Source organism: Ambystoma mexicanum, chromosome 9, assembly GCF_040938575.1.
Source record: "Ambystoma mexicanum isolate Mex_15411 chromosome 9, UKY_AmexF1_1, whole genome shotgun sequence".
Classification (NCBI taxonomy): domain Eukaryota; kingdom Metazoa; phylum Chordata; class Amphibia; order Caudata; family Ambystomatidae; genus Ambystoma; species Ambystoma mexicanum.
In genome coordinates, this window is record NC_090931.1 from 1078135342 (window position 1) to 1078150381 (window position 15040).

Sequence of the window (15040 nt, forward strand, 5' to 3'; positions counted from 1 at the left end):
TGGTCAGGATTGATGGAGTGTAGACGGTGTGGTGTCATGTACCACCTGAAGCATATCTTATATGCTGATTCCTTAATTGACACACATTTAGAACTTTTCATTGCACAATGCCAAATCTGACCCCACATTTCCTCCATCATTGGCTCCCCAAGTTCTTGTTCCCATTTCGACATATACGGCAAGATCTCCCCCGAACCTGCACTGTCCTGTAAACTATACAGCCTTGAGACCCCTTTTGTTGCAACCCCCTCCCTTATCTTGAGTTCCAGTCCCATTTGTGCTCTGATGGCCGCTTCTCTGATCGTCCGATTTGAGACCCAGTGTCTAATTTGGACATACTAAAATCATTCCTGTTCCAGGACTTGCAATTTACCTTTACAGTCTTCAATTGTCAACGGGTTCCCTCCTGAGTAGAAGTTCCCCAGTGTCAGTGTATGCTGTCCTACCCAGTGAGTCCAGAATTTGGGATGTTTCCCGGTTGTAAAGGTTGTATTTTCCTACTCTGTAGTGCTTTGTCCCAGTAAAAGTGTTTTTTGTGGTATCTAACAAGGTACCCCCAGCTCCCCTGTGTCTGTCTCAGAAAACCCAGGTACTCCAGAGTAATGTTGGATGTGTCTTTCTATGTTGCTCCACCCTTTTGAACGCTCTTGTCTGGCCCATTGTAGCATCGGGGCAACTTGTGCTGTCACTAGATACCGCCTCATCTCTGGATCTCCCAAGTCACCTAGTGCAAGGGGCCGGAACAACACCCTTTGGGGCACCCTGGGTTTCTTTCCCCTCCCTATGAAGTGCAATATCAGTCGGGGTAACAGGTATCCTTGGCGCATCCCTTTTCTTATGGGGATGCTGTCGGATAGTTTTTTATTCACCAATAACCTAGTGGTCAGGATACAGTAGTTGGATAAGTGCATGCGAGAGAAGATCGTCCCACACCAAAACTTCTCCAGTGTTAATTTTAGGAAATTCCATTCTACTCTATCAAACGCTCTAGTGGCGTCTAATGCCAGCATGGACTGCTTTTATCTGGATCTCCGGCCCCATGATGCAACATTTATCGCTCTCCGGATGTCATCTTGCGTGTGTCGCCCCACTATGAATCCCGCTTGATCCGGGTGAATGATGCCCGGTAAGATCCCCATTAGTCTCTGCGCTAGTATCTTTGCATACAGATTTGCATCCCCATTTACTAGCGAGATTGGGTGATAGTTTGCGCAATTCATCAGATCTTTTCCTGGTTTTAAGAGTAGTACCATGGTGGAGGGTCCCATGTCATGAGTAATTAGCCCTGTTTCTCTTATCTGGTTAGAAAATTTGGTTAGCGGGCCTACCAATATGTTCCTGAAAGTTTTGTAATATACATTCTCAAATCCGTCTGGTCCCGGTGCCTTATTACCCACCATCGACCCTATTGCCCGACCCTCCTCCTCCGGGACAGTCCATGCCTCTCAGAAAAGCATGTTTGGCCTTCCTGTCTAAATTTTCTTTGTCGAGAATCCGTGAGAAGAATGAATGCATTATATCTGCTTTTTCGGATTCCCCTCGTTTAAGTTCGTCCGATAGGTTTTCAAGTTGGTTAATGTAATTTTTGGTCCTTTGTTTTCGCCACAAGGAACCATTTGGCTTTGTCCCCTATTATATAATTTTGTTTTGTCTGTATAAGGAGTTGTGCGGATCTATCCGCAAGGTGTGATTCTAATTTCGCCCTTGCCTTCATGAGCTCTCTCCAGGCCTTCTGTGACACTTTTGCTGTATGTTGTGCCTTCACTTTCCCCACATCCTGTTCCAACCTTTGTTTAGTAATCTTCCTTTCTCTTAAAAATTGTGTGGTTTGGGCGATGAATTCCACCATATTGAGCACCAGTCCATCCACGGCTTGTCGTTCTCATGAAAGTAATTCTTCAAGGTTGTTTCTATGTGATCCCTGAGAGCTAAGTCCCTTTAATACTAGCTCATTTAGCCGCCACGGTTTCCAGGGCCTAGGGGGGAACACTATTGGGTCTGCTTGAAGCGTAACCGGTGTGTGGCCCGTCAAATATCGCACCCCAATTTCTAGCCCAGTGATTTGTAGGATGAATGTGTCCGAGACCAAGATCATGTCTATACGCAAGAAGCCTGTGTGCTGCAGAAGAACCGCCAGGTTTCTATAAGGTGTAGTTCTCTAAGAACGCGTGCTAGTGGTTGCCTGTGTTTGCTGTCATTGAGGGTGGCAGGGAGGTGTCCATCATGTATTTAAAATCTCCCCCAATGAGTCCCAAACACCACCCTGCCAGTTTGCCCAGAAAGTCTGTCAGGAATTGGTCTTGCTTTTCATTTGGCGCGTATATCGAGAACATAGTTACTTGTTGGCCCATCAAATGCCCTCTCAGAACCAGGTAACGTCCCTCTGGGTCTTGATGTAGGAACTGTTTCACGAACCGCACCGCTTTTGCAATCCAAATCCCCACCCGCCTTTTTTTGGTAGCGCTGGAAACCAGAAACTGTGTGGGGAAATGCCCTGTGTCTCAGCCGGGATTTGTCCCCTGGGAGTAAGTGAGTTTCCTGTACCCATACCACCGAGGCTTGCATTTCTGTCAGCCGCCTCATAATCGACTGCCTCTTTATTGGTGAATTTAGACCTTGGGTATTTAATGTGACTCGTTTCATGTCAGCCATAGTCCATAATTAGTTTTGTGCAGTATGTTGGAACCTCAACCATGTCCTTCTTCCAGATCTGTGAGAACTTTTCATCACTCACCCTGCCCACCTCCTGATAAACAGCATAAACCAACTCCCCCCAACTATCAACCTCAACATTGAAACAAAAATGGTACTATTGTACTCCACTGGGTCTTGTCTCCCACCTGCGATAAAGGACCCAATTCCCACTCCCTCCTGTCCCCCCTCGTCTCCCATTCTTTGAATATTGGTAGGCTGATATTACCCCCATGTGCCCCTTGTTTCTGTTCAGGTTGACCCCCCGTTCATATTAACCAATCTTACTTTTGACGATTGCTTGGGTCATTGCAGAGGTCTTGGACCCTCCCAGTCTTTACTGTCTCTCCCGGATCCAGATGGTTCCTGTTTTCTTGCTGCTCGCATGTTTTCCCCAATTGGAGCAGATGGACCCTGGTCAGTACGCCTGGGATCAAGTATGTACTTTACTGATAAGAGGAATATACCCTGTGAGTGCAGTCCAGGACAATCTCCCGTTTACTTGCTGGATCCAGTATGTGATGAAATAAGTCTGTGAAATATTGTTGTAGGTCTGTGTCAGTTATGGATTTGGGGACTCATCGGATGAGTATATTGTTACGCTGAGATCTATTTTCAGTCGCGTCTTGTGTCTTATTGACTAGCTCCACTTGCTGTTCCAGGGAGTTTACTCTTCGGGCTAGTATGATTATGATATGGCATTTATCATAAGTGTTTCAAGGCGTGACGAGGCAAGGGAGGGGGAACAGAGGGAAAACAAAGACAATGATCTTACTAGGCTGGTGACATTGAGATCGTGCAAGTGCATGGGAGGGGGAAAGGGAAAGTGCAGGGGTGAAGGGGCAGTGCAATACATAGCATCAACAGTAAAAGAAAAACAATAGGTAAAAGGTGCGGCCAACTTGTGGCAAGTGCAGGGGTAAATCCAGACTTCAAGTGTCAAGAGCTGGGGGGGACTGTAAGGATACAGAGACAGCCCCCAAGTGAAGGGGTGGCCTGGGAGGCAGTGCGGGTGTGCAGCTGGCATGGGAGGGGACCTGTGCCCGAGATCAGAGGATAGCCAGGTGACCAGTGCAGTTTCAGTCAGCAGTTCAGCAGGGGAGAGGAGGAGAGAAAAGCAAAGAGGACGGTCTTGAGGTGCTTCCGGAACCGGTGATGGTTCACCTCTAGTTTCAGGGAGGCGGTTCCAGAGGGAGGCCCCAGCCGAAGAAAGAGATCTACCACCAACTTGTTGCTTGGAGAAGCCACTGACCCCGAGGGAGTTGGAGGTGGATGAGCGAAGAGCTTGAGAAGGAACATATTTAGGAAGAGAGAGTTGGAGGTATTGAGGCCCCAGGCCCCAGAAGGCCTTGTGGACAATGCAGAGGGTTTTGAACTTAATCCAGTGCAGAGTGTCCAGTCCTGGAGAGATACGATCCCCGAGCTTGATGCCAAGGACAAGTCTCGCAGTCCTATATTGGATGAATGTCCTGATCTTGTCCCTGCTCCATCACCATTTTTTCCACCTCATCCACCCTTCTCTCCACTGCCAGGACATTTCTTTTGCTATCTGAGATTGACTTGGCCAGGTCAGATGCGCTGTCTTTAATGTCCTTTTTGAGTTCCATCAGCATCACCACCGGGACCGACCTCCTGGTTGGTGGGTCCTCATTATCTGAGGACGGTTGGAGAGGTGAGTGTATCATAGCCGCTGTCTGCTGTTGACTGCATTTCAGTCTCTCTGACCCTTGCATGAGAGCTTTGATGTCCCCCGAGATCAGCCCGTTCTGTTTTGCTGCCTGTTTGGAAATCTTCATGTTTGGGGTCCCACCCAGAACAGAGTTATGGTAGTGTGAAACCAAAGGGGTTGTTCCTGTTATGCGTTGGGACCAGGACCATTTACTCCATCAATAATTGATATGAGAATGTCCTCCGTCGTGATCTGGCGCCCACACGTGTGTATATCCTCTCTTCAGTTGCTGCAGCTGCCGTGGGGGCCCTACTTGTCTCTGGGTCCCACTCATTCCCCTGGGTCTGTTATATGATGGGCTCCAGCGTGTCGCTAGTCTGGGTTGCTGCTCTTCTTACCCTGACTGAGCCCAGCTGGTTGCTCCCAGCTCCATTTGTGTGGTTCACCAGAGGTGAGGTGGGAGTCGGTGGATCCAGGTATCTGGCGTGCTGTGATGGGGTAGGGGGGCGGTGGGTGTATGAGGCAGTTAAGGAGATTGCAGAGTGGGCTCTGGGTCCCCTTCCATACTGCAGGCCGTTGCAGCCAGCTCCCTTGCCTACTGTCCAGATTCTACACCAGCCACATATGCCCTGCAGCTCCCTTCCCTCCGGGGGCCTCCACTACTCTTCCATGCCACGGCCAGGATTTATAGCCTTACCAGTGCCCTGGTCGCCCGCAGCCCATCACATCCGCAGCTACCCACGGCCTTGTGGGTCAGGTTCTCCTCTGCTGCTTCATCGCGGTTTTGCTTCTCTTCTTGTGGCACCACCCAGACACACTTTTTCTCTTTCCTCACTGCTGGTGTCGTGGGAGGGGGAGGGGGCAGAGCGAGAGGGAGACGGCGCCTGTCTCTCACCTTGTCCGCTGTCACTGGAGAGGTCTGCGGTCTCGTCCGCCATTTTTTTGCCACCATGCAGGGTGTTTGCACAGCTCGTCAAGTACTCCACCACCATAATTTGCTATTAGTAACCGCTAGATCCCATTTATGGTGGATTCCGAGCCCTGGGAACGGGATCGAGCACTGGAGCTTGCAGCCAAAAGCTTCCTTGGCTAGCCACGCCCTTGGCTCTGATTCTTTCAGGTGACACTGCAGGCCTTTTGGAATTCACTAGGGACGCAATCCTCTTTCCTTGGTTTGGATAAGGGAAGCACAGGGGTTGCAGGTGCAGATGTCACTTTTTGTGTTGGGAGCTGGTCTCCGTTCTCACTTGACTGATCAGTTGGCTTCAAGGCTTCAAGACGAAGACCCTCAGATAACGAAATGATGTAGACTTATGCGGGTCAGACCCTTCAGGACTCCACATGGAAGTTCAGAAAGATTGTTCCAGCGGAGGTCATGATGGTCAGGCTGAGACAGGCAATCGTCAGCGATGAACACAGATGCGTCCTCAGCACAGCTTCCCTTGTAGTGATATGGCTGCAATTGTAAGGACAGGTGACTTTTGGCATAGGCTGAAGATCTTGCAAGTCGGAAGGGTCTGCTCGTAACGACGACTGCCACAATGTAGCCCACAAGTCTTGCTGGTCCAGGGACACTTCCGAAGGCTTTCAAGGCATAGATCAGGCAGGGGAGCAGGGCTTTATGGGCCTATCACTGGAGTCGATGCTAGTCAGCTACAGGGGCCATCCTTGGGTCCTCAGCGTGCTGCAGCTCTTCACAGAAGTCTTGGTTCCAGCAATGATCTGTGCAAGGTTCAGGCTGGGTGCATGCCCAAGCTCACCATTTAGAAGGATCAGAACATTTCAAACATCCCAGGGTTGCCCAATCCTGGAGGTTCACAGGTCATCACATCCGTCCAGCTAACCTTTTGAGCACCAGAGGATGTGGACTGGGGTCAGACAGTGCCAGACCCCTCCTCTCGTTCACACGCACAAAGCAAGCCCATTTGCCTGCAAAAGCAGCAGCTTTCTCTGGGTAAGTGGTTACCGTATTTGGCATTTCCGGACCTGAGAAGTTGGGCAGAAGGCCAAATGACGAGATTGATAAAGAACAAGCAAAGATCTTGTGTCACGGAAACTTCAAGGTGCTAGACACCTTTTAGTAGCCGTTTGTGGTAGATGCAAACGTGCACAAGGAAAATAACAGCAAAATGTAAAAAATCACACAACTGCCACAAGCCTGTCTTAGGTATATCGTCAAAGTAACCAAAAAGCTGTTGGGTTAAAAGGATACAAAGCATCCTAACTGCACTTCACAGTAAGATGCAATTGTCAAAATACAAGAATTCCAAAGGAGAGAAAGTCTTTCAGTACAAATAGTCTTGGGCCTAGTCAGCTGCCCCATAAGAATGAGCACAACAGGCAATGGAAGTAACATATAAAGCTTTACCTACCTCAAAGTCTGGAAAGAGTTACAAATAAGCAAAAAGACTGGTGCCCATAGTAATAAATGGAGGGAAAGGTGCAAAAAGAAAATATTTCCTAACATCAGACACTCCCTTTCTGGAATCCTCCTGTTTTTAATGGAGCCTTGGACCATGCTATGGAATAACGCCTCTATGCTTTGGATTGCCTTGCAGAAGTCCAAAACAAAGTATGTACCAGTGCCCCTGTCCACGAAGGGAAAGGCCTATGATCCTAGATCCTGTTGCACGTTTGCATTCCAGTGCAATCACATACATCTAGAGCACCAATGTTTGGCATGACTGAGATGTCCCTTAAAGAGCCTGAAGTGCTCCCATAAGAGTCAGATTTGCAACTCGTGGTCCCAAAGAGAACGATTGGAGTCAAACTCCTCCTGCTGCACAGCGGCTTGAACTGAATGGGGCTTTCGGAAGAGGAACCATCCAGGTCTTCGATTTGAGCAATTATGTGAGAGCTGGCGAGGCCCTGTGGGGATCTCAGGCAGTTGTCCAGAGCAGATGATGTGCCTGGCAACATGCCAATTTCCTTATACGTCATTACGGTATGGCCAAGGACTGCTTCCAAGAATGATCCAAAAACGTACTCTTTCTGCACCTTTCTTCCTGGACCTGCAATCCAAGATTTATGGGTTCATGGAATAAGACCCATTATCAAATAGCACAGTCCAGGACAGTCAGTTCCACTGCTGTTGTGCTGAATTGTAATTTTTATGCTCTTCTGTTTTGAGTTTGGGAGTTGGGTGCACCACGAACATCTGTGTGTAACCTACACAGCACAGCGCTGAATCCCAGCAGAGTCCATCAAGCTTTTCGTCTTTCTTAAATTGCTAACCTATAAATTGCGTGATGTGAACAACTTTTATTTACTGCTTCAAGAAATGGCAAAAACTGTTGCACCAATCTCAATATACAAAAAATGTATAATTTGCTAGGGACATTCCTTCTTAAAGTAAGGAGCAGGCTAAGTTGAGACTCTAGTCTTGATGCAAATATTGTCCCTCCGTGAGTGGTCCTCCAGGTCAGGTCTTCAAGCGTTTTCAGTAGATCGTGGTTTTGTTGTTAAAGTACTTTCATTGTCACTGTTTCATCTGGACTCATTCCACTAATTACTGCATTTCTAGAATGTGACCTGCCATGTATATTGTGATTTCTCCACTGAATTAATCACATACTTTCTGGAATCTTTTAGCACATTTATCTTTGAAGGCATCCAGACATTTCATTAGGCCATCTCTCAACCAGGGTACAGTACTCTTGAAGGGTAACCGCCATTTTACTTGCAGTTATTGTGTCTTTGTTGTGGGTCTGTGCATGGTTTCCTCATATAGACATTCTTCCAGCACCTCTGCATGTCCCCTTGGCAAATGACATTGATTCATCCCCTTATAGAACACAGGGAAGAATTGGGTTATGCATTGTTTGTTTTCTCAGCATCAAAAGGACAAAATCAAGTTGGGTTCCTGAGCAGACCATGCTCATATTCACGGACTGCTGGCATCTCTGCCAGGAGAGTGGCCCTATGGATGTTTTGCTTACTCATGTGCTCTGTTAATGCATCCCCAGAACTTCTGTTGCACCTCCGAGATGTCCTCTTTCTTTATCCTTAAGAAAGTGTCACAGTGCTCTCCTAGTCTTATCAAGGGACCCAGTAGAACTTTTAAGAAGCTGCTTCCACATTCCTTTCCTACTCTCCCCTCGTCACCATGTGCCAGAGAACAGGTTGCGCTATTCATGTGCATCCTGCAGGCTGAGTCTTCCCACATGAGGTTTGGGGAGTGGAAGAACTAACTCCTGAAAGTCAGTTGGTGCAGCTTTGTGCAGCTTTTACTCCCTCGCTGCCGATTCCTTTGATTTCCCAGTCTACTCTCCCATCCCTGCAATGTCATCTTCCTGTCACCTGCTCCAGTCATTTTCAGTCCCTCTAACTGCTTCCGCAGTAAGGTGGGACCCAGCAGTCTCGCCTGCAGGACAACTTGCAAAGCATAGCTCTGCTCCAGAGACACCCCTCATCCACTTAACTCATTATTGGATCACTGCAATAGTCAGCTATTGAGCCTTTGTGCTTAGGTATTAGCATACGTCATTGAAAAGAAAATTGACCTTTTAAATTTGACCAACTTATTTTGATAGTTTTTTTGGGGAATTTTGGTCAAATTTCATTAAACATAAATATGGGGTGGGGTAAGGGAATAGGTTAAGGTGAGGGGGAAAATGTGGGGCGGGCCCTCATTTTAGTGCACACAAAATACATTTGGTCAGATTGGAAAAGGTCATAGATTTTCGATCAAGTAACCTAAAACTTGTGCTTATGGCCAGACTCTAAAGTGAGCTACAAAACAGTGTGCTGCAACCCTGTCTCTCAAGCACAGTGGCCATTACTTCTTTTGTTTCTATTTGATGTCTAAATGTATGGTGCCTTTTGATCGTTTTTAAGACTATTGTGGGGGAGAACTTGAACTTTGTGCACTCACTTCTTCCATGCTTGGCTGCTAGCCACACCCCGTAATGATACCATATGAAGTAACTGCTGGCCCCAAAATAATAATTATTTTCCCTATTGTCCCAATGGCATTTTACATACAGAATATTTAAGGTGACTCTTGATGTTATGTGAAAGGTTATTATACTGTTCACTGTTGCATCACGCTGGATCTGACTTCTACAGAACAACTTAATTTGTTATGATTATTCGCAAACCCCAATAATCTCTGAACTGCCCTACCATGTGTGTAAATGGGCCAATCCAAGATGTAAAGTTTGCTACCCGTGAGTTTTATTGAGGTTAATAGTTTCATTTTTCAAGTAAACTTTTTTCTGGTTCGTGTGCAGGCCTTCCCTACGTACGTTTTGCAGAAACCCCCATTTCGAAAATAGACTTGTCCCTCATCTAGACCTTTTATTATAGGACTATCCGAAATGTAGTTGAGGACATGATAGTGGACGTTTTGCAAAGATGCTGGATTAGATTGCAGCCCAAACAATGGTACACAGTATTTATGTATTTAAAGTGAAAAATAGTGTTTGTTTAAGCTTTGCTGCAGGCTACGTGCACTTAAACGTCTTGTTTACATCCTCCATACACTGAACTAGGACTACAAACTCTGAACTTCATATTAATATAATGTTATAGTTCTTAATCACTGAGTGGCAGGTCTACTAGCCATTAGTCATCTGGGTCCAAAAATTAGGTGTGATCATTGATGTGACCTACTAAAACAGATATTTTTTTAAACCCTTTATGATTTTTTGGTGGACGGCATCCAGCCGTACCAGATATTGTTTAGCATCCTACCTTTACCCCTAATAGATTACTGTATTCCTGTAGTATCCTTAACAAGGACTTGTAACCCAGGGGTAAAAATGTCAAGCTGCAAGCTATTGGCCAGGCAGGAAGTCACCCCTCCAAATCCCCCCTTAGTTCTCCACATGCAGAGTACACACTCTTTCCTACTTGCCAAGATTAATTCATTCGCCTTTGGCTTGTGGCAAGTGTTAATTTTGAGCCTACATTAACCTAACAAACCATTTGCACAGTGCAGCCAGAAGGATGTAGACTCCACCACTCATGCTTGTTAATTTTATGCAATAGCACCAACAGAACCAGGCGCTGGCTTTGAATGTTATGACCCAGCCATTCTAAAAGTGCAACAAACAGTCAGTGAATTTGCCTTTTTATTCTTTTTTTTTTTTGTCAGCACAGAAAATAAATTCTTTAAACACACAATCAGCACACTTTCTCTGCAGATTTCTTGCAAATAAATTGGACTTTGAATGATGTTGGTTTACTGTAGGCACACTAGGCACTCGTCATGATATACAGTCTGCGAATACTTTTGATCAATGGCATAGCTCGAGTTTGCCCTGCAACTCCCATGCATTGGAAAGGGCACATTTCAGAATGACTGGTTCAGAAACCAAACTCATTGTTGTACTAGTTATCATGTGAACTATATATTGTGGTGGGTTGAGGTGAAGGATTTTTTTCAAGGTGGAATTGATCTTAAATAGTCCAGTCATTATCTAAGAATCCAGCGATAACACCATGCAAGGAAGTTTAAATTGATGAGATATTTCAGCTTTTGTGTCATTATTTTGCTTGTATAATTTTGTTTTTAAACTTCTCTTTAGGTTTTATCGCTTCAGACATGACATCCAGAAACTCAAGCACACAGCTCTGGCTGATCACTCACTACCATGAAATGGGATCTTTATACGATTATCTCCAGATCACAACCCTGGATACTGTGAGCTGCCTGAGAATACTTTTATCTATTGCGAGTGGTCTTGCACATTTGCACGTAGAGATATTTGGAACGCAAGGAAAGCCTGCAATTTCTCATCGAGATTTGAAGAGCAAAAATATCCTTGTTAAGAAGAACGGGCAGTGCTGCATTGCTGATTTAGGTAACTCATTTATTTCCGATGTCCAACACTTTTTAATCTAAAATAACAGTAGATGTGCACAGAGAAATGTATCTATGGAGCATATGACACTGAACAGAACTCATGTATGCTTCTTTCTAGGAAGGTATCTCCATCCCAAACACAGCCAATATTGAGACTAACCCGAATAGTAACACATCTATACCTCCTAATAGCTGTATTATACTATTGAGCAAAATGAATCTGTATTCTTTTCCATGTAAAACGTAATGTTTTACTACGATAGTCAATCTGCCTTGTTTGCTTGCTCTTGTAAAACGTATATGTGGATACATTCCAAGGAATGTACATCTTCCTTGAGTAGGAGTTTGGTCAAAAGTGACATGCAGCTTTACTGTGGCTTCAAAATGCCTGGGTTACTTGCTAGCAATCTTCATTTTGTCAATTCCTATTCTTCCTTATTACAGTGCTTATGAAATGAGGAATGTCTGCTTGGGTAAGCACGTACTGCCACTCATAAACATGAGAGAAATAATAGCTCTCAGTGTTATTTTAGTACTCCTTTCCATATTGCTTTTATTTCCACTTCTTGTGTAAGATCCAAACCCCCACCTACAAGGTAAAGACAGAGAGTAGACACAGGACTGAAGAGTATGTGTAGTAGAAATGAAAATTCAGTAAGTTTCAAAGTATTACCTCCTTGACTCTCTTCGTCAGACCTTATGAAATGAGGCGGCAAAGTCATTGCCCCATAACAAATAAAGCACGTCCCGACTGAACAACCAATGAATACAAGAGTTTAAGATCATGCAGCCAACAGACCCAAAATCTGAATACTGTACCATACTTAAGAGCTTGTAGTGTTTTACGGCAGATTGGAAAGCCCATATAGTAGCATTACAGATGTTTGGTAAGGTGGGCCTTCTGAATTGTGCCCAACAGGCTACCAGGCTAGCGATTGGAGGAACTCTGACAAGGCACCGACGTTCTCATTAGTTGGTTGGAGGTTGTTAGAAGATGTTGATTTTATTTATAGTTTCTGCTTGTGCAACATCCCCGATTTCCCCTCTATGTGCAGTCCCACCCCACAATTCTGGACCGTAAACAGTGCGCTACTCCCAATTCAATATTTATTCAGAAGAATCGATTCAATTTAGACAAAGGTGGTCTCCAGCTTTACACCATGGAGATCTCCACAATGTTAAATGTAAAAAAATAAAAAACAATCGCCATATCTAATTGCCCTGCCGATATGAATCTCGCTATTGGTAGTCATTCAGGCATTCACTCTCAATTCTAAATATATATATATATATTCTACTCTAAAAGATACTAGGCATTTTAAACATTTTCCTGCTTCAATCTAGACAAGAGAATGCTTCAATAACATCATGTCAACATGAGGCTAGATTATGCATTTTTATATGGAAACATTTCAAACCACTTTTCCAAATACTGTTTTTCTCAAGTATGAAGACCAGCACGGTATCAGAGAAATTACATGAACAATCAACATTCAAAGTAAATTTACAATGAGCTTGATTCCCCAAAGGTAGCGAATGTGTAGGCTATGTGTTAGTCATTTAAATGTAGACAATGGCCAGCTTAATTTGGCGTCAGCAGGTTTGAATTGGAATATACTTTTAGGGTTTCGTTTACTCTGTTCTGAACCCATATATGTTTTCAGAGTATTTGGGTGCAGCTTCCTATGAACGTGTATGCGTGCAAGACTGTCACTAAACAGGAGGGTGCTATAGATCTGCCCTTTCTGGTTCCCTTTTGGACAACATGTCCAAATACATTGAAACGTTGTTTCCCTTTGTTTCTTCTCTCCCCTCGTACTATATACGTGACACCACTGATTTTCGTTCTCATGTTGAAGGTATACCATGGACAGCAGTTATATACTGGCTACCATGGACGTAGTGTCCCTATATACATCTATAGGACATGAGTTCGGCTGAAGGGCATGTAAATATTATTTGAATACTCAGTCTCTAAATTATCTACATCACACTATGATGATTCTGGAGATATTAGAGTTGTGCCTAACCAACAATGTGTTTATGTTCAATAATGCATATTTTTGCCAAGTGCAGGGTACTGCGATGGGTATGATCTTCACGCCCGCTTATGCAAACTTGAGGTTTTTGGGAGAAGACATGTGTTTGGACAGAAGAAAACGAGGCCACTACTGAGAACATTGTATTATGGCATGGGTTTGCTTTATTGATGATTTGTTTATTGTATTGAAAGGAACAGAAAGGGGTTGGTTGGATTTTGTAAAGCTACTCAACATGAATCAATACAATCTGAGATTCACGGAAACCCATAGTTATACTTGTCTTACATATCTTGATGTAAAGGGGCATTAGCCCCTAGTGGTAAATCAAAAATTAACCACAGAATTGTACAGAAAACCAACAGGGGCTAATGCCCCCTTACATGCACTTAGTGGGCATCTAAAGAATTTACTATGGAGTGTGCCTTATGGTGAATTCATTTGTTTGCGAATAAACTGTTCGACCCTGGAGGTTTTTGATAAAGAAAGTAGCATCACAGTATGGGGGTTTAAACAGCAAGGGTACCTGAAACAGATTATTGAACGGGCCTACATTAAAGCACAATTTAGTGATAGATTGAATCTTCTTACCACCTCTAGAAGTAAAGAAAAATCTAACACTGAGAAAATGGTCACACGTCTCATTCTTACTTTTAGTACAGAGGCACAATCTATACATCAAATACGAGACGTTGGAAGGTATTGTTGGCGGATGCTGACCTGATGAGTAGTTTCAATGCAAATCCTGATATCGGTTATAGACGTAATACTTCTATTAAGGATAAATTGGTAAGCAGCTACATGAAACCAGTTGAACAGGTGGACACTCGGATGTAGCTACAAGACCAGAGAACAGATTTTTTCAAATACACTAGATGCAGCATGTGTAGATATGCTTTGAACTGTGGTCTCTATACACACCCTGTTTTGGGAGTGAGTATACCCATATTGGATAGGATTACATGTGATTCTCATTATGTGGTGTACGTCTTACAATGTACATGCCAGAAATGGTACATAGGGAGCACCAAGTTAAAAGTATGTATACAACATGTACAAGCCATTAAGAAGAATTATATGAACTATCCAATGGCTAAGCACTTTGCTGACTTCCATAAAGGGTCTCTGGAAGGATTTGAATTTTTTGGAATTCGTAGAATTGAAGTAAACTCACGTCGTGGGGATAGAGAGCAGGCTCTAAGACAACAGGAGACCCGCTGCATTCTAGATTTGGAAAACAAAAACATCAACGAGGAGCTATATACATTTTTAGGACAATAATGGTGATAAGGAGTGGATCTACGTTTTATAGCGAAAGGGCATACATTATGAATTTATTTTGGTCACATCATCATTGAATGTGTTTTTCCGTTTGTTAGATGTCATATGGATGCACATACTGATATCAGTTGTGAAAAGGAGGGGGTTGTTTACTTATTTTTTGACCTGTCCTTTTGTTCTCGTTTTCCTGTTTATCTTTGTTTTCGTTTATTCATAAGTGACGGAGGGTTTCTTTCATATGTGTATGGATAAATTCATTGGTCTTTGATTCTTCTTTTTCCTCTTCTTTCTCATTTCTCTTTCACCTAGGTTATATGATCATATTTTTTATTAGTCACTGGTGGTGTTGGATGATGAGTATTAGTTTTCTCTATCAGAGATTATTGGTTGTCAAAGAAGTGACATATACTCTTTCTTCTTGTTTTTCTTTTTCAGGCTGAAAGTTATTATTGTGACACATTTTTTTTTATTTATATATTTTATTCTCTTCTCTTTTCTGTTAACTTTGATAACTTTGAGTGTGTCTCCATGGTAGGAGGTACTGCAGTTGTG

At 44.0% G+C, this 15040-nt stretch overlaps 1 protein-coding gene across 3 annotated transcripts in view; it reads left to right on the top strand.

Moving 5' to 3' along the window:
• ACVR1 (activin A receptor type 1) overlaps window positions 1-15040 on the top strand; it is a 903677-nt gene that overhangs the window by 652714 nt on the left and 235923 nt on the right. For all 3 annotated transcript variants that reach the window (XM_069616402.1, XM_069616400.1, XM_069616401.1), the window contains one exon: window positions 10891-11166. In XM_069616402.1, the coding sequence (XP_069472503.1) occupies window positions 10891-11166 (276 nt within the window). The remainder of the gene's footprint in view (window positions 1-10890; window positions 11167-15040) is intronic.